We start from the raw sequence: 19,845 nt of genomic DNA, 5'->3' as shown, positions 1-19,845 counted from the left end.
TCGGCGAAATCCAAAGAAGGTCTGTCATCCAGTTAGTAGTTGCACTAATTCAGTTTCAGTTTTGAAAACTGTGCCGGGTAGGCCAGCAGCTGACACCAGAGGAGGCTGGATGGGGGCACATGGGAAATCTGCGCTGTCTTTGCAATTTTTCTGTAACCCTAACATTATGCCTCCATAAACAGCGAATAAAATTAAGAAGCTCACTAAGACAGATTATAATATAAGTAAAAATTCTAAAGCAAATGACAAGCCGGAGAAGCTGTCTGACGGGGTTATTGTCCCACATTTGTGAAGAGGTTTCACAGATCTTGCCCTCAGCTCCGTGCTCACTGTCTGTTCCCTCTCACCAGAGCCCCCGCTCCCTGGAGGCAGAGGTCTGTGTCTTGTCATTGCTGCGTCCCCAGCTCCCGGCAGAGTGCCTGGCACAGAGCAGGTGCCCGGTAAATATTTGCTGCTACATAAATAAGTGGACCACAGAAACACAAATACCCCAGTAGAAAAACAATCGAAAGTCACAACCAGGCACTTCACTTCACCAAAGAAGAAACACATGTAGCTCCAAAAGCTTTTTAAAAGTGTTCGGCTTTATCAACACATTAAAGGCATCCCCACCATCAGACTGGTAACGAGTGTTTCACACGATGATGCATACTGCTGAGGAGGTGTGGGCCCCTTGTGTGGACCTGGCGGCCACCTTTCTGTTAAGCAATTTGCAACCCATATCGAGGGGCTTAGATGCATCATATCTTTGTCTTTACACACTGCTTCCGGGGACCTCGTCTAAATCAGGGATCCTAACAAAGATTCTTGTTCACGCACTTGCCCTTCCTTGCACACTCACACTGCCCCCTCTCCCCGGGTCGTCCCTCCCACTCAGTCTTCTTGGTAAATCTCTTCCAATGTTTGGCTCACACATAGATGGAGTTATACAGGTAAATACGAGTGTGCATTTTTTCTTAACTTTACACCCCAGCAGCCACTGTTGGGAAGAAGAAACTACCCATTTTTCCCCTGCTGCTAAGATACAGGTTCAGTGTAAGCATGTGGCCTGAGGAAGAGGCTCAGAATGAGCTGTGGAGGCAGAAAACTGGGAGAGAATGGTTGCAGCTTCTCCCACTGCTTTCAGTTCCGTCACCGGAGCAAAGAAGCAGAGTCGGGAGCTGAGCTCTCAGAAGCACAAGTGGGGCTTTTCCCAGTGAGTTATGAGCAGATTTCTGCCGCCAGAATAGTAGCTGCTGCCAGGGCTCTGACATCAAGCCGACCAGAAGCACCCGCTGGGCACACGGCCTGCCAGAGGGCCACAGGCCGCCGGCCCAGGGCACGCACGACCAGAGTGGACGGTGCCCACGCTGTACTGATTGCTGACCGTCTGCAAAGCTCCCCTGGGTACAGCTCCACGAGGCTCAAGTGACTTCTGAGGTGGGTCTCTACTGTAACTTAGAGGAAAGGCTGCCTCAGCCTGAGCAGAAACTAAGCACATTCAGAAGGTCATAAGAAACAGAATGGAGCATGCCTAGTATATACATTTCTTTAGAACTTCCTTCAAAATGAGAATAACTTAAAATGTGTTCTATGGCAGGGATGGCTCGTTGCCTAGCCAGTCCCAGTCCTCTCTCCTTCTTCATGAACAGAAGCCTGGGATGTTACAGGACCAGCAAGGCCCCGCCATCCAGCCCTGCTTCCCAGCCTCTCTTGTTGAAGGGGTGGCCACTGAGGCCTGAGTGGGGGTCACTGGGTAATGTTTTCCAGAAAACTGTTGAAAGGTGCCCGCTCAGCCAGGACCCTTTGGTCCTTTCCTCCAACTGTCTTCTCTCTGCCTGAAACATGGACATAACAGCCAGAGCTTCAGCAGCCTTCTTGGACTCTGAGACACACGGACGATAAAAGCCGAGTGCTGAGCATGGTAAAGCACAAAGGTGCAGGGAACACCCAATGACCACGAGCTGCCCAACCCTGGGCTGCTTGTTTGGGAGACAACGCCACCTTTACCCGACTTAAGCCTCTGTTGGTTCAAGTTTATCTTAACTAGCAGCCAAAGGCAATGCTTGACTAATACAGGTGCTCCTACTAATTCTCAATGAACGTGTCCTGCAGATTTGAATAAAGAATTTACTTTTGCCCTGACCGGCATGGTTCGGTGGGCTGGGCATCATCTGCAAAGTGAAAGGTCGCTGGTTTGATTCCTGCCAGGGCACATGCCCAGTTGCAGGTTCGGTCCCCGGCTGCATGTGTGAAAGGCAACTGATCTATGTTTCTCTCCCTCTCTTTCTCCCTCCCTTCCCCTCTCTCTGAAAATAAAAAAATTAAAATTTTTAAAAAAGAATCGACTTTTGATTGTGAAATGGGAAAATGTGCACCTTGTTTTGCTCTTAAACACTCACGGGTGGCCCCCGCCTGCCCCGTGGGGCCTGTGCTCCTGGAGGCATTACATAAAGTACAGATGCCACGGCCATGGAGTGCGCACACCCTGTTCTCGGCCGGGCCTGCCTTCCCGTCTCTCGGGGCAAGGCCACAATGTGCCTCTTGGCGCCTCTCCTCACATACTGTTTATAAGCTCCTGCTGTGACAGTCCAAACTCACCCTCACCCCGTGTCCCCAGCCCAGACCCTAGAGATGGGGATTGTTCCTTCCCAAGCACAGCTCCTGGAGCTTTGTCCAATCCCCGAGAGGATAACTGGGAGCTATACACAGTGCCAAACCATTACTTAACCTCTCTGGTGTTTTAATAAGATTGGGGGTGGGGGGAAAGAAGGGAAAGAAACTCCGGTTAGTGTTCTGCTTGGGTTTCTCTGTTGGCTGCCCTGTGAGCAGACGCCAGTTTTCTGGAGCCTGGGAAACGGGCTCATGTCTTGGCGAGGCATCTGGAGACATGGCCCGCCATCTGCCTCTGGAATCATCTTTGAGAGACAGATGCCCATCTTCCCACCCCCGAGGGGTGCCCTGGGCCTTATTCCCCCACTCAGATGGCCCCCACATCCTCCTGACTTTTCCTTTGTCACACCTGCCGCCAGTTCCCTGCCCTGGTCATCGTTTTCCTGTTTAGTTTTTGACGCATGGTGGGTGGGCATCTGCTCTGGGCCAGAGCAAGAGTGAGGGGACCCCCGGTGCCCCCACTGCTGGTGTCCTCGTCGTATGCACAGCCCCTCGGAACGCAAGGGCTAGCAAGGGTCTCAGAGAGTGGCTGTCCAGTGTGCCTGTCCCATCTGCCTGTCCTAAGATGCTGGGCAGCCTGATGCAGGGGCTTGCATTTGCCCCCCACAGCCCGAACTCTCAGCTCAACGTCTCCCCCCAGAGCAGGTACTTAATAAAGGCGGGCCGAAGGGAATGGAATTGACTGCAATCTGCTCCTACCCCCATGGTATCCCTGTGCGTCCAGCCACCCACTGTGCACTCCGCCTTGCTCCAGCATGTCCTCCCCAACTCGCCAGCTTCTTGCTTCTGAAGCATGACAGCCCAGCCCTCCACCTGGAATCAAGGTCTTCCAGGCTGAGCTCTGCCCTGTGCTCCTGACCTCATCTCCCAGAGCCTGCCTCCAGAAGCTTTGGCTCAGGCCCGGCAGCCTCCTACTGGGGTTGGAGGCCAGTGCATTTCAGAATCCAGAGTTAGAAGGGATTCGGAAAACCACTGGGGAAACTGAGGCCCAGAGAGTGGGACTGGCCTGCCCAGAGCCACACAGTGACTGACTGGCAGAGCTGAGACGAGACGGCACATCTCCAAGGTTCTGTCCCAGGGAGCACGTGTGGTCCCCTGCAGCCGCGTTCTCTAAGAAACAGTGACAGCCGCCCAGCTTTGCACAGCAACTTGCCTTGGGGCTGAGAGTGACTGGGGGGAAGCCTCAAACCAGAAGGATCAACTTTCGCCACGTGAAAAGGAGCTGAGAGCAGGAACTGCTCCTGGAACATTTGACTCTGACATGCGTGCCCCACCCGGAGCCCTCAGCCCCTGCGCAGCGGAGGCAGTGGTGGGAGGGCGGCCCCCACCCCCATCATCACGTCTTTCCACCACGCGGGAAGGCTGTTTTGAATCATAGAATCCAAGAAATAATGAATCATAGTCACCAACTCTTAGAAATAACGGACCTTAGAACTGGAACATCTCGAAATTCCTCTTCCCCTGGCTCACAGGGCATCTGCTCTCCCGGCCCTCCTCTGGGCCCTCAGCTGGCTCCTGCCTTCAGCTTTGCAGCCCTCAGGGCGGCGGTGGGCCATGCTCACCGGCCTCGGGCCACCTGCTCTGCACGCTCCCCCTAGGCAGTCCCTCCTGTCCTGTGGGCTCAAACCCCAACCCCACCGATGCCCCCACGTCCTACGTCCGCATCCAGCAAACACTGTGCAGCTCCTCGGTGCCAGCCGCTGTCCTAGGCGCCAGGATATGGCGGGACACGGGGTTTTTAATGCTCTAGCCCTCTTGGAGCATATTTTGTTCCAGTGGGGGAGACAGAAAGAGAAACACAGAAGTCCACAGACATGACAGTGTCAAGTAGTAACAGAGGCTATGAGGAGAGAGTGACAGAGGTCCCTGTGAAGAGGTGACACAGAGCAGAGGTGTAAATGGAGGGAGAGGAGGGCTGAGTACCTCCTGCAGGAGGCAGAGGTGAGGACAAGGCATGCTGACAGGACCCTAGTGACACCTGGAGGAGGGGCACAGAGGCAGGCGTGGCTGGGGTCAGGGCAGGCAGAGCTGGCACAGAGTCGGAGGCCGACCTGCCTGGGGTGGGGGCTCGTGGAGGGCCTGTAGATCACAGAAAACACTGGATTTTGTTGTGTGAAGGGTTGTGAGCAGATGTTAGAAAGGATTCCTTTGCTGCTGTGCTGAGAACAGACTGTGGGGAAGCAGAGACCTTGTCAGACACCAGAGTGAGTGAGAGGGCGTGGTGGTCTGGGCAATGGTGGGGGGGGGGGCAGAGGGGGACAGGAGAGACAAAGTTTGGGATGTTATATTGAAGGGAGAGCTGACAAACTTGCTGACAAACTGGAGGCAGGAGAGGAGAGAATGAGAGACACCAGCCCAAGAGGAGCAAGACTGAGCACAGGGCAGATTTACGGGGAAATCAAGAGCCCAGCTTTGGGCGTGTTAAATTCGAGATGCCTTCAGACAACTGTATGTAAGAATCTGAAGGGCAGGGGACAGGTTTCCAGGCCAGAAACAAAACTTTTCAGCGTCGGGGTACAGAAGGACTCATCGTCACGGTGCGGGATGAAATCACGAGGCAAGTGAGTGAGGGCACGACACACCCTGTTTGGCCTCTTTCCGGCTCCAGACCCTGTGGCTGAGAACCACACGACAGGAACAAAGTTGTAAGTATGTTTGCGATCCTTAGTTCATCACGTACCTCAAAGGATAAAGAGAACCCAGAGAACGGAGAGAGTGAAGGGGGTGCTAGACTGATGGCATCGTGGCTCCCTTTCATGGACGCCCTTTGCCTGGTAATACTGTGGTCCCCTCTCACCTGAGTTTGGGCTTGGCCACATGACTGGCTTTGGCCAATAAGATGTTAATTGACCTTGAACAATTAAAAAAAAAAAAGATGTTAACTGACTTGACAGAGGCAGAGACTTGGAAAAACACTTACATGGTCCTCTGCCTTCATCATCAGAATATGCCCAGCCCAGCTCTCTCTCTTGGAATCCCGTCATCACCAAGAAGTAAATCCAGGCTGGCCCCCTGGAGGGTGAGAGATCACAGGAGTTCATCTGCTGAGATCACCCTAGATCAGCTGCTCCCCAGGTGAGTGACCAGCTGCCTGCAGGCACAGAACCTTCCAGCTGACTTAGAGACTCAGAGCTGTCGTTTTAAGCCACTAGGTCTTGGGTGGGTTTGCTACTACTAATAATAATGGATGCAATTAATAATGGATGGAGAGAGTGAGGAGGAAGAGAGAGGAAGGAAGGAAGGAAGGAAGGATGGGAAGAAAAAAGAGAAAGAAAGAATGAAAGAAGAAAGAAAGACAGAAAGAAAGAAAGAAAGAAGGAAAGAAAGAAAGAAAAGAAAAGAAAGAAGACAGGGAAGCCAGAAGGGAGGGAGGGAGGGAGGGAGGGAGAGAGAGAGAGAGAGAGAGAGAATTGTGTGCTGGGCTTCTATCTCCACAGGCGAGGACAGGACTGTCCCTTAGGGTTTGCAGAGTGTCGGAGTGTCGGGGCTGGCGCCTGACTCACGCCCAAAGGCCCTGGGAAAGGCCTGAACTTCCAGCAAAGATATGTATGTTTCCCATGAGCCAGATATGGACCCTGCCTAAAAGGGTCACCCAAGGGTGAGGTGACCTCTGAAGAGGAGGTGACCAGAGGTCAGGCCTGAGGACGGCGTTAGAAGCAGCCAGACGAGCCGGGACTGCCCAAGTCAAGGGAATGACAAGGAAGACGCCAGTGACAGGAGGGGCTCCGAAGAACCCACAAACGCACCCTGAAGAAATACAACTCGGGAGTGCCTATACCAGCTCACTCCAGCACCTGTGGGGGAGGACCTTCCAGCCCACTCTCTCTCCTCTCTCCACTGCTCCAGCCCTGGTCCCAGCAACAGGGCAGTGGATGGAGCAAGAAACAGAAAAACCTACTATAACCTTCTTCCCACTCCAGGTTTCCAAGTTTGAATGAGATGCAAAACACTAAGACAGGATTCATTTTAACTCGGATGAGTCTGGAGTTTTAATATTAGACTGGACTGGATTTCTTACATCTGAGACTGGCAGGAAAATGAAAGGGACTAGAAGGAGTCCACAGAGCACATCTGATGCGGAATCTTGCTGAGCCCAATAAATCGCTTCCAACAGGGTGCTTCCCGGGCTCTGTCCCTACCGCTGTCCTCACCCACGTTGTGCTGGGAGACCCCTCCGCTGTCAAGGTCCACCTATCGCCTCTGCCCTGCTGGTTTCCCGATCCCCTTCTCCAGGTCGGACTCTCCCACTAGGCGGATGCACTAGCCAACCATCAGCAGGCATCTCCCCTGGGACATCCTGCGCTGACACCGTCCTCTGGTCTGGGGACTACACCGCCATCCGCTTGGGTGCTCAGACCTGAAACCCTCATGCTATCAGCACCACCGTCTCCTCCACCCTCCCCTTCACTTTGCCTGTCTCCTGCTGGTTTTACCTCCTGAGCAGCCCTTCATTCCGCCCTCTTCCCCCATGTTTAGAACCCATTTCAGAATAAAACATAATGTCTGACCTGGTTCACAATGCTCTTCACGGTCCAGCACCACCGCCTTGTGCAGTGATTGTCCAGCCCCTCCCCTCCACCAGCTGCATTCCTCATGCCCAGTCACACTGCAGGGGCCGTGATTTCTGCCCACAGCTCTCCCTCGCAGCTCAGGGCCTGCACAGCTGTCATGTCTCTGGCCCCCTGCCCTCCCACTCACCCCATCCGTTACAGCAGCAGCTTTGCCTCCTCTGCCCCTGCCCCACCCCACACCCCCAGCCCTTGTTTTCCCCAGCAGAGCCCCACCCCCATGTTGTCCTGTCTAGTCATGGGTTTTCCTCTCCCCTGGGTCTAGGGCAGCTCTAAGTGTCCTGGCAGGGGGCCGGCGTTCGTGAGGAGGCTGGAGAGGAGAGGGGTGGTCTGTTGGGAGTCTGGGGAGGGGAGTCAGACGTGCAGGTACCACAGGGTCTACAGTGCCTTCCTGGGAGGCGAGCACAGGTGTGTGAAACCAACAGTTAGCAGAGCCCGTGCAGGGGCAATGCAAGGGGAGAACGCCCTACACTTGGAGTCAGACAGCCTGTAAACAGGGGACCAAAAAGGAAAGGGCAGTGGACGGGGGGCGACCTGTGACTGCTGGCCTTCCACCTGAGAGGCAGGGTGTGCACAGGCGAGCGCAGTCAGTCAGCAAACACTCACTGGGCCTGCTCTGTGCCAGGCTGTGTGCTGGGCCTGGGCTGGCAGAGGGGCAGCCCCGACCTGCCCTGGAGGCACTCCCGGCCAGCGGGGGCGAAATGTGCAGTGTGAGCAGAGGGAGCACAGGGGCTAAAGGGGCAAAGAGCGGCCCCCGTGGCTGCCGCCTTGTCACCATGAGAATCCAGGGCAGACCCTGAGCATGCACTCCCCCCACCCCTGTCCCTGACCTCTGGGACACGTGGGGTGGGCTTGTGTGGCCGCAGCCCCAGCCTGGGATAGGACGGCTTTCCCCAGCAGGGTGTAGGTGGCAAGGGTTACCGGATGAGGTCCAGCAGGGCATCGGCTGAGCTCATGATGGGCTTCCCGCTCTGCTCCGTCGCCTCCTTCTGGGCCACCCTGCCTGGGTGGATGATGGAGACCATGATGATGCCCACGACGACTGCCACAAAGGTGGTCCACAGGTAGTATGCCACAGTGAGAATGCCCAGGCGGCCGGAGGTCTTGGCATCCAGAGAGGCGAGGCTGGATATCAGGCTGGGAGGGCGATGTGGGTCACAGTCTGTGGGTGGGGCAGGCCCTGGGCTCACCCACCCTTGCTGCCCCTCCCCCACCCTGCCCCACACCCTCACAGTACTCCAGGGGACATGCCGGCATGCAAACCCCCGCCCCCATAATCTCATCTTCGTGGCTCCTTCTAGCCTCTCCTTCCCTTCTGCTCTTTCCCGCATGGTCAGGGTCAAGTCCTTCCCCACCACTGGGCCTTTCCCTGTACCGTTGCCATTGTTTCATGTCCTCTGATCAGCTTCTATCACTCGCCAACTCCTACTCCCTTGGTAAGACTGAGCTAGGTGCCACCTCTTCGGTAAAATCTTTTTGGACTGCCTGCATCTCCCCCAGGGTGAGGAGCCCACGGCGGTTCCCACTGCCCCAGGCCTTTCCATCATGGCCCTGTTGTTCCTATCATGTTTGTCCATCTGTCTCTCCAACCAGACTCAGGACATGTGAGAAGAGGGATGGGTCTGACTCCTCTGTGGGTCCCTGGTGCCCAGCACGAGCGCCTGGTGCTGCCACCAGGTAGGTGGTTACTGCAGGCTTGCTGAATAAACTCATGAGTGAGTGAGTGAGTCAGTCAGAGCCCCGGGCTGGGAGTCGGCAACCTGGGTCCTAGTCCTAGCTCTGCCCGCTGGCAAGCAGGTCACTCCCGCATCTTTGGGCCTCAGGATGCCCATCTATAAAGTGGGGCCATGGTTAGATTTTCCCTGAGAGGTGCCACCCTTTGGCCATCTTGGGTTAGTGCCCAGGCCCAGACTCCCCTCGTGGGAGGCTGTGTCGAGGGGGCTTGTGGGTCTCTCTCCTCTTGGGTCTGCCCGCCCCCTGCTCACCCTGACCTGGACTCTCTGCCCACCAGTGTGGGCCAGCCTGGAGCTACTCTTCTCATGACTGTGGGAGGGGGGTGGGCGGGCAGGAATGAGAGATTAGTTAAGGAGATGCATGCGTGGCTTTGCTGCCAAAAGGATTTTTCCCCAAGCCCTTTCATTCTTTCAGATAAAAGAAGTATTCGTCTGGTTTTAATCATGTAAACAAGAATGGATAATCCTGCCCCTTTCCCCGCACCTCTTATCACTAGGCCACAGCAGGCAGCATCCAGCATCAGGTGGAGCACCATAGCCTCTCCCAGCCCCGGGCTGCAGCTGCTGTCTGTGAGCAACCTGCTCTTCCTGCTCGCAGTAGCAAAGGCCCACACTTCTGTGAAGACACAGTTCAATATTGTCCTCCTCCAGGAAGCCTTCCCTGACTACCAGGCAGGGTGAAGGCCCCTTTTTTTGGGCTCCCACAACCCCTGTGCTGGCTGTCTGTCCTAGGCCTGCTTTACTAAGTTGCTGACTATTCCCGGAAGTGCCTCTAGGGCTGGGCCTAGTTCTGGTTCAAAGCTGGGTTCACAAAGCCAGGCACAGGACCCGACAGAATATAGCTTGGCAACCATTTGCTGAATCAAGAAGAGAATGAATGAGTGAATGAATGAATGAATGAATGAATGAAGAGTTAATGGTTACAATCTCTGTTCATTGCTGTTTGCCAAGATGCCAAATGTTAGAGATGGGCTTAGGGTGGGTCTCAGACAGAAATCCCGAAGGGCTTATTATGAGATTATGTGGCCAGGGATAATGGGGGGCCACTCTCAATCACTGTCCATGAGAGAGATCATCCCCAGGCCAGGCCCAGCATGTCAGCCCAGGCCAGCCTGTGTCCTGACCACAAATCCCCACAGTGAGGTCCCGCTACTTTGGGCCACAGGGAAGCCGTGGCCCCGAGAGAGGAGGACCTGCCCCAGGTCACACAGAGCACTGGTGGCCCCCTGGACTGGAACTCAGACTCCAACTCCAGGTCTGTCCTCCTTCATTCATGTGCATTCTATGCCATGCCCTGTGCCCACAGAAAGAAGTCAGAGTCAGTCCCCGAACTCAAGCAGCTCCTGCTCTGCTCGGGGGTGGGAAAGGAGATAGACACAGACACTGGGGACACAAGTAGCCTCAAGTAACCAGTGGACAAGGTAGACGGTTACATCAGTACCATAAGGGAGTGGACCAGGTCATGCTATCTTTATGCAGAGGAGGGAGGGATTACTTCTAGCTTGCAGAGTTATGAAGGGCTCCTGGAAGAGGGGGCATTTGAGTGGGTTCTTGGAGGATGAGGAGGAGTTGGAGACGGGCAGATGTGCCAGGCATTGGGACCGCAGAAGCCAACAGGGAAGCTGAGAGGAACGCAGACGTGGGAGCACCGCCCTGTTTGATGCGGTCAGAACTCCGGTCACATCTGAGGCCTGGTGGTGTGTGAGGCAGGAAAGACAGACTGAACTCAGGAGCGTGGTGGCCTTGAGTGCCAGGCCAAGGGAGACACGGGGCGGGGAGGGGTCCAGCACAGCTCACCTGGCAGGACTTGCTGGGTGACTGAGGAGGGAGAACTAAGAATTTCTTAGATGCAAGAATATGAGAGTAAAGTAAGCAAAGTATGCCAGGAGGATCACTGCTGTGGTACTTCTCAGAGCAAAAATCTGGGGCCCGCCTAAGAAACCGTGATGCCATTGGGTGAACAGTAATGGCATAGTCAAGCGGGGGGAGGGGGGCTCTAAGCCACCAGGAGAAGTGATGTGTCATCAGAAAGACGTTCCTGTTTGAAGCCAAGTGGAGAAAGCAAGGTACAAGATAGTTTCCGGTTCTGTCTGGAGCCCTGCAGCTCCTGTGATGGAGACCCCTCTCCAGGTTTGTGTCTGGACAGACATACAGACGCGCTTGAGGGGTTGTGCAGGAGAAAATCAGATTTCTGAAAGGGGCCAAGGGTCACTCTGAGGAGGAAGAAGTCTCACATGGGGGCGGTGCCAAGTCAGGGACAGACCTGGACATGGGCTGGGAGGGAGTGTAGGTTCTAGATGTAGCAAGAAGGGCCCCTGACCCAGGGGCTCTGGAAGGGAGAGGGCCGCTGGATACAACGGAAAGAATTCCACTGCCTGGGACCCCAGAAGCTCCACTCTGGAGCCTTTCCCTCTCCCCACAAAATGGAAAGGGCCTCCCTACTGGCTGAAGAGAGAGGTGACCAGCGGAGACAGGAGCAGGTGGGAGGGCGTTTCCAGCAGTAGCTGGCTGAGCAGCCCCTCCCCTCCCCAGGCTGGTGCCCTCTCCAGGGCTCAGTAATAACAACGGAGTTTCCAGGTTCTGCCATCAGCTGATGGGGGCTCCTTAAGGTCCCTGACTTTTGGGCTAAACTGTTGTGTGACCTTTCTGAGACCCTAAAGCCAGGCAGGCTAGTTTGCAGGGAGTATTAGGTCACATGGACATGCATAGAAAAAAGCTCTAGAAAGTTTATTTATTTATTTTCAAGATTTTTAATTTATTTTTATTTTTAGAGAGAGGGGAAGGGAGGCAGAAAGACAGGGAGAGAAACAACAATGTGGTTGCCTCTCGCACGCCCCCTACTGGGGACCTGGCCTGCAACCCAGGCCTGTGCCCCAACTGGGGATCAAACTGCGACCCATTGGTTCTCAGGCCAACGCTCAATCCACTGAGCCACACCAGCCAGGGCTTGAAAGTTTAATAGTAGCTGTTTTGGGGTGGTGGAATTACAGGCAATTTTTGTTTTGTTTTTAATGTTTTCCCACATTCTCTCTTATTTCTGGAATGAGCAGGTCTTGCTTGTATGATTGATGGGAAACACGCGCTTGAGCACCTGGCAGCCACAGAAACCGTAATCTGTCTGTAGCTGAGCTGTCCTCACACACCTGCACAGCCACCTAACTTGACCCTTAATGTTCTGGGTCAGCGCTGCCCTGTTCGATGATGTGAGCCACATTTTTAATTTTACATCTTTTAGGGGGCAAGTTAAAAAAGAAACAGGTGAAATTCCTTTTTTGGTGAAGTTAATTTTAAGAATACTTTAACCTAGTCTATCCAAAATATTGTCATTTCAATGTGAAATCAATATAAAAATGTTTATTAAAATGTTTGTAAAACTAATTCAGGCTTTAAAATTTTAATTTAAATTAATTTTTTAAAAAGTTCATTCCTCAATACTAGCCACATTTCAAGGGTTCAATACTCATTTATGACTATTGCCTATTATTGGACTGTGAAGTTTGAGTTACAGATAAGAAGAATACAGCTTGGTAGGTAGAGATGATTAGAGAAGCCACCCATCTGGTAAGTTACGGAGTCAAGACTGAAACAGGGGTTTCTGGTTTAGAATTCCCTGTGGGGCTTCCCCCTCACACACTGCCTCTCTGTGGTACGGATTAGGTTTAACTCCTGTGGAAGAAAAAGGTCTTCCACTTTTGGCTGACCATGATTGTGATGTGACTTAGTCCATGTAATGCTTCCAGTTCAACTCTCAGAGTTCATGACCTGCCCCATGCAACAGCCCTCAGATTTGTGGTGTTGAGCTCCCCCACCTTTGGAGGTATCCAAGTGGAGCCTGAATGGCCACCTTGTTGGGATGCTAGATCAAGGCTTCTAGATTGAGTGGGTGGTTCCGTGAAGATGACCTCAAATGTCCCTTCTGGCTCTGTGTTTTATGGTGAAGAAAGAACAGATAATCTTGTCTCTTTAACTCCCAGCAATGGCTAGGTGCTCCTGGGAGCCCCCAAATCCTCCAGGGACCTGGGGAAGAGCCTCGGGAAGCCCAGAGGTCTGGGCTCCCTCCTAAGCCATCTGGCCACCACCCAGAGTCCAGAGATTGGGGTTCAAGAGATTGTGGTGACTGGAGAGTCGGCTGGGTTCCAGGGCGCAGCCTGTTTCAATCTGGTAATTGCTCCACTGGCAGGGTGGGGGAAGGGAGCCACAGCTGGCGGGCTCCTCATGGAGGGAGGAAAGGCTGCTTACTGGCTCACACCTGGTTCTGGCAGCAACCCCTGAAGTGAGTGCTGTGACCCCGCCTACCACCTGGGGGTGCCACTACTCACACACTTCACTTCAGAGGGCAGACAGGCTACTCAGCCCACCGGGCGTGCCTCCCCATCTGAAGTCCTTAGGAACTGCCCTCCCCCTTCTCGGCCTCGGGTCCCTCCCCTCCTCCTCACTGTCCCACACCCCAGTTTCCCCACTACTCCTTATACCACCTTTGTACTGGCCACTCCTTCAGCCTGGACCTCTCTCTCTCCCACTCCCCACACACCTTCTCAAGTTTCTACTTGTCCTTTCCAAAATCAGTCTAGACATCACTTCCTCCAGGAAGCCTTCCCTGACAGCCATCTCACCCTCCTCCCCAGGGCACCCTGCACTTCCCAGGTTGTTAGGAGGCACTGTGCCCTGCATCCCTGAGGCCCAGCGCTGGCACACCACAGGCTGGCAGGAACGAGTGTGAGTGAAGCTGCAAAGGACCCAGTCTGCTTGCTCTGCCCTCCCTGCTTCCCATTCTACCCTCTCCTGCTGCTGCTACGCGGTTCTCACGACTCCACTCGGGCACCACCTCCCTACGGAGCCCACCAGGCTGCACTAGGCATCTCCTCTGAGATCCTGCCTGCGTCCCTCACTGCCTGGGAGCCCTTGAGCATGCTCCTGAGCCTCTGTGTGCCTCAGTTTCCACTGGGGGATAACATGGGGACAGGGATGGTTTCTTTGAAGGTTAATCTAGGTTTAGAATAGTGCCTGGTATGTAATAAGTATTTGATACATTCTAATCATTAACATTCACTGTCCCATGACCACCTGCCCCACAGACTGTGGGTCCCTCCAGCGAAGGGCTGGCTCTGGCTCCGTAGAGCCCAGGGCCTGACCTAGCCTGGGTGCGGGTCTGTTGACGTGTGTGATGTTCAGCCAAGGAAGAAGTCTAGACTACATTGTTAAAATGACATTTGTAAGCTCAGATGCCTGGAAACAAGTCACCTGGACTAGCTTTGTGTCCTTGCCAGATTTAGGGAATGCCCCTGGCACTGCGTGTCTGTGTGACATCGAGGCAGTTGGCACCAGAACTTTGGGGAACAGCCGGGAGCTTTTGGGAATGACCATCACAGGCCCTGCCCCAGCCTGAGTCAAGAGGACCTCCAGGGTCTCTGGACTGTACTTCCAGACTCTGCCTTCAGTCCTCTCCTTCCCGGTCATTTTTATCAATGGCTTGGCCGAGGCCTCTGACAGCATGTGGATTGGATTTGTTGAGGACAGGAAGCCGGGAGGAACAGCTAATGTGCTGGATGAGGGAATGGGACTAAGCAGACCCCAGCAGGCTGGGACCGTGGGCCAATTCTGACGTGGTGGAGCTGAGCGTGGACACGTGTTGGGCCGTACTTGGCTTCAATAGCTCGGACAGCACAGACCCTGGGGTGGAAGGGAGCAGGGGAGGCTGAGCCTCAGCAGCAGCACGTGGGAAGGGGCCCCTGGGAGTGTGTTTGCTTCCACTTCAGTGAGTCAGCTGGGGCTGGGGCAGCAGGAGAACCGGTGGGCCCTCAGCCTGCGGGGCCAGAAGCCCGGGGAGCTCGTCGAGGAGGACATGGACCTGCCTTGATGTTGAGACCCACCGGGAAAGGGACAGGGGAGGGAGGCGTGTGTCCCAGAAGGCAGCTGGGGTAGGTGGCAGGTGACAGCGATGCAGGCCTAGGGGAGGTGCTGGAGGGGCAGGGCTAGGGGCCCCGGGGCAGAGCAGACCTGGGGACACTGGGATGGATGAGGAAAGCCAATCACTTCCCAACAAACAGAGCCATCCCTCCCTGAAAGGGGCCACCTTGAGAAGTAGTGAACTCCCAGTCACTGAAGTGTGCAAGCAACTTGCTAAAGTCACACATTGAGTAAGTAGATTTGAACACTGGCTACTAGCTTGACAACATCCATAGTCACAACATCCCAGCTCTGGGGAGTTAGAGACAGGAGGGAGCTCCCAGCCAAGGGAGCTCAGGCTCAAGTCCTCAGGCTCTGGCCTCGGCTGACCCAGTCAGGGAGGCTCTCCCAAGCTGGCCTCTGGGAGGCAGCTGCAGGGAGTCCACCCTACCAGCAACCAGAGGGAGGCGGCAGGGTCTGTGGGAGCCCCCTCGGCTCTCAGAAGCTTTGCGGCTTGCTTCTCTCCCCCGAGCAGATGACAGGCCCCGCAGCTGCCGGCAAGTGCAGCTGCAAGTGCCACATTAGTCCGGAATTACGCTCCCCAGATGTCTCTGCCACACTTCCACCTCAGGCCGGCTCCTTCTGAGCCACGGGGCAGGGTGCCCAGTCTCCCACATGGCTAAAGTCTGGGTTATCGGGTCCCAGCTCCCCCATGTCAAAGGCAGAAGATCCTCTACTGCCTCCCTTTGCTCATCTCAGAGGACTGAGAACTCACTGCCTCCACTGTGGGCTAGTTCTGCTTATGAAAAAGTCCTTCCTGGGGCCAGAATGGGACCTGCCTCCTGGGAAGAGAATTGCCCCCACTGGGCCCAGCCCTGCCCTCTGGAGCCACACAGGCCCAACCTCTTTGGTTTCACCATAGATTCCAGGGCAGGGAAGATAGGGAGGGAGTGCCTGGCTCAGAATGCTGGAGCTGGGGAGGGGCAGTGCTTGCCTGGGGCTTACAAATGATCAGCTTGCACTGGATCAAAAGGAAGAGCTGGAGGAACCACAGCTGCAGCCCTCAGAGAACTCAGAACAGCCTGACCATCAACCACTTTCAACACTTTCCACTGGGAAGGCTGCACTCTGTTCTGAGGGTGATAAGGCCAAGTCCAGTTCCCACCTCCTTGTGAGCCAAAGCCCTTTCTTTCCCCGGAGGTGAAGAGTGCCAGGTGGGAGGGAGCCAGATTGTCCTTGCAGACTGTCCCCTGTACCATTGGGAACAACTTCCTTGGGGTGTCTGTTGTGGCTGGTTATGTGAGTGCCAACATGTGGTTAGGAGCCCAGCTCTTTTGGGAAGGAAAAACCCCACCCAGAGCCTCTAGGAACGTAGGTCCCCTATCTCCTCCTGTACCAGCTGGGTTCCTGGTGTTTACACCCCCAAGGCTCTGGCTGGGCCAACCCAAGTGAGAATGCTTACCCCAGGTCAAGTGAGTGCCCCTGCCCCGGGGTAGGTCTTGCAGTTCTCCACAGGGAAGCTTTTGGAAACCTCACCCACCTCCCCAGACTCAGTTGTGCTCCCAGCCCACCCCGTGATGAACATTTGCTCAGGGCTGTGGGAGATGGGGCTTGAACTGAGTGAGGATGGGTTTGCGGTCCTCAGGGAGCTCTGTCCAGTGGGTTTAAAGGTCTGCAGCTGGACAACACGAAGTCTTGGGTCGTGGCTGGAGCTGAGAGAGGCCAGGGCTGGGGTGAGTAGGAGCATGGTCACCCTGCCCCTGAAGGGTGATTAGGAGCTCTCTATCGGGCAGGGGGAAAGAGCAGGGGAGTCTGTGACCAGTGATAAACCCTGGGAGTTTTTTGGAGTCACCAGGCTAATGACCTGACCCCACCCGTAGCCCCCAGCTGGATGAGTAAGGCGGTCAGCTGACTGGGCAGGAAGGCCAAAGACAGATCCCAGGACTCCTGTCAGAGAGGTCAGCAGAGTTCTTCGAAGAAGAATTGCCTGTGGCCTGAGGGGCAGAATCCAGGGAGCTCAGGCTGCCCACGCCCTGCCTCCCTCCCACTCACCGCTGGTGCTGGGCAGCCTCGGGCAGCTGCCCTCTGCACTCTGGCTCCCGGACCAGGCTTTGACGGCTGCTTGGTCCAGGATCCTCTCCAATAAGTTAGGACGTGGGTGTTTGGGAGTTTTCTGCCAAACTGGAGTTCCTCAGGAAGGGGGAGAAGGGAGTGTTGGGTTTCTTTGGCCAAACATGATTTCCTGATTCTAAGAAAAATCAGTTTAACATTCTTACAAGAAATAAGAAAACAATACATACACAGGAACACACACACATACATATGCATACACACCATACACACGTGAAAGAGATACCACACATTCACACATAAACACACCCAGGAACTTGGATTTCTTTGTTAAGATACGGAGCTTACAAAACACTGCCATGTTCAGCCTCAGTGAATCACAGACACATGGATTCGGTTTTCCTTGAGTGACGCCTGGTTTAAGAAAGCGAAGAATGAGGGAAAGGAGGGTTTGGCAAAAAGCGAGTGGAGAATTGGAGGCCCTCACTGGGTCCAGATGCTAATTTGACCCGCCCCTGGTTCCGTGCATCCCTGTAGTCTGAGGATGTGTGAAAGCAAGTCTCAGCTGACTTCCCAGCATCAGAAGCAAACTATGGCCTCAGTGGGGCTGCACGTGTGAAAGCAAGTCTCAGCTGACTTCCTGGGGTCAGAAGCACACTCTGGCCTCAGTGGGGCTGCATGGGTCACACACGCATGCATGTGTGCATACACACACACACACACACAAGCACCTGCTGGGAACTGTAAATTTGCAGATGGCATTGTGTCTGGCTTATAGCTGAGGCTAAGCGTGTGGTAAATAACAGAACTTGAGGTAAATCCAGGCTTCTGGGGCACAGTGATGCCCTGACGGCATATCCAGCAGCATTCTAGGTGTCTGGTGAAGAAGGCAAAAGGGCTTTGCAAACTCTGCCCCAGCCCCAAGTGGGAGAGTAAAACAGAATTATTATGAAGATGAGGGTGCAGCATTACAATTCTTACAACATCTGTTAAATGAAAAAGAAAAAAGAAGCAGATAGACGTGTATTTGCAGAAGAAATAGTAAGTATCTTCCAAGAACTTAAAGTAACAACCCTGGCTGGTAATAGCTCAGTGGACTGAGCACAGGCTGTGAACCAAAGGGTCTCTGGTTCGATTCCTAGTCGGGGCACATGCCTGAGTTGCAGGCGGGGTCGCTAGTAGGGGGTGCACAAGAGGCAACCACACATTGATGTTTCTTTCCCTCCCTTTCTCCCTTCCTTCCCCTCTGTCTAAAATTAAATAATATTTATTTAAAAAGGAACAGAAAGTTGCCAATACTCTTTGGATTAAACTATAAATTAAAAGCAAAAGGGACCAGAGTAGTGACAAGTGATATTACTAAGAGAAATGGCAAAGGAAGGCTCTCAGGCCCAAAGGCTTGACTTCTCTAGTGAAAGAAGGGGTAATTAGCATGGGACCAGTCAGCAGTGGAGCACAGAGAAGACAACCAAGAGAGGCAAACCGGTCAGCACCCATCCAAACACCATCCATGAGAGAGGGATCCAAGTTCAAGAATATGACGACACTATTGTAGGTCCTAACCATTAGACTGTTAGCTCTGATGCAATAGAGGCAGAATTTTCTACATTTCATCTGAGGATCCTGTGTTCATGAGCAGAGACAGTGGGCTTCTTGCAGCGGATTTTGTTTTTGGAAGAATTTTTCAGATGGCAAAGGTAAGGTAAGAAGGCTCACACTGTCCAAGAAAAGGGAGAGACTTTTGTTCTTTAGTGCCCCTTCCTGAGAACTGAAGATCTGCAGAGTTATGGAAACGGCTCCAATTTGCACAAGAGGCTCAGGGGCCTTCTGAGAAAAAGAGACTAAAATCCCAACCCTTGCACCCTCTGGTTTGAAGTTAGGGTCCAGGTATATTTAGGGGGTTCGTGACCGAAGTCTGTTGGCACTAAAGGCCCCTGGGGCTAACCTACGGGAGAAAAAGGGACTTAGGGTTGAGCCCCAGGGAACCAAGCTCAGGATATGACTAAGCTGCTTGGAGGAACAATGATGGAGCACTTCGGGGCGGGGCGTGGGGGGGGGGTTCCCAGCAGCCCCAGTGGGGCGTCCCCGTGCTCTGAGCAGGAGTGTGTACCTGTAGGGGGCGGTGCGCAGGCTTGAACCAGGCCACGCAGCACCCGTGTTCAACAGTGACACCACTGGAAGGCACCAGAGCAACAGGGCTGGTGGCAGGATGTTCTTGTCCGTGTATCTACCTGGCATGAAGCTTTCGCTGGATGAAGAAAGCTGGCCTTGGCCTGTGGGGTGCAGGCCCAAGGGGAAGGCACTGGGACTCCTGCTTGTGCAGAGGAGTGGGAGCGTACCCAGCATATTCCATTCCCAGGTCAGCACGTCAGGCAAAAACCGAGCATAATTAAATTTGCCCCTGAAGATCTCTTAAGCTGCCCATTAAGTTCAGGGGAAATAGTTCCATAGCAGTCATGCAAGTCACTTTTCTCCCAATTTTGGAGTGGACTGTTGTTTCTTTAGATGAACACCAGTTGAAGCAGCCAGCATACACTCAGAGGCCATGATGGCAAAAAACAAAACCCCAGAGAACCCTCTTTCATGCCTGGAATCACAGCGGCTGCAGGGAAATGCACTGTGAGCAGGAACTGGGCTGGCTTAGCGCCAAGCAGACCCGCCTCCCACGGCTCAGCTCACTCGGGGGCATTGCTTTGCACAGAAGCGCTCCTGTCTCCTTTAAATGTTTTTTTCTCTTTTCACAGCACACGTAATTGATGCCACTTAAGTTAAATACAGTGAGGCTTTACCAGATGGGACCCCGAAAATCAACTGAAAATGGCAAACTGGGAGTCACATTGGTTGCACCAGTAAGCACGTTTTTCTGCCAGCAAACAGATGTACCCAGTGGGCTCCTCGAGTGGTCATCTCCCGGGCAGAGACGCCCTGGCCCGAGG

The 19,845-nt window shown here is 54.1% G+C and overlaps 1 protein-coding gene across 4 annotated transcripts in view; it reads right to left on the bottom strand.

Moving 5' to 3' along the window:
• SLC1A7 (solute carrier family 1 member 7) overlaps window positions 1-19,845 on the bottom strand; it is a 47,004-nt gene that overhangs the window by 13,408 nt on the left and 13,751 nt on the right. For all 4 annotated transcript variants that reach the window (XR_006787922.1, XM_045858347.1, XM_045858354.1 and 1 more), the window contains exon 3: window positions 8,142-8,357. Coding sequence is in view for 3 of the 4 variants with exons in the window: in XM_045858347.1 (XP_045714303.1) it covers window positions 8,142-8,357 (216 nt within the window). In the remaining variant the exon portion in view is untranslated. The remainder of the gene's footprint in view (window positions 1-8,141; window positions 8,358-19,845) is intronic.

This window comes from Phyllostomus hastatus, unplaced genomic scaffold (assembly GCF_019186645.2).
Source record: "Phyllostomus hastatus isolate PE091 unplaced genomic scaffold, TTU_PhHast_1.1 phas_contig_147, whole genome shotgun sequence".
NCBI lineage: Eukaryota > Metazoa > Chordata > Mammalia > Chiroptera > Phyllostomidae > Phyllostomus > Phyllostomus hastatus.
The sequence above is the reverse complement of the archived record's forward strand: the minus strand, read 5'-3'. Positions and strand labels throughout refer to the sequence as shown.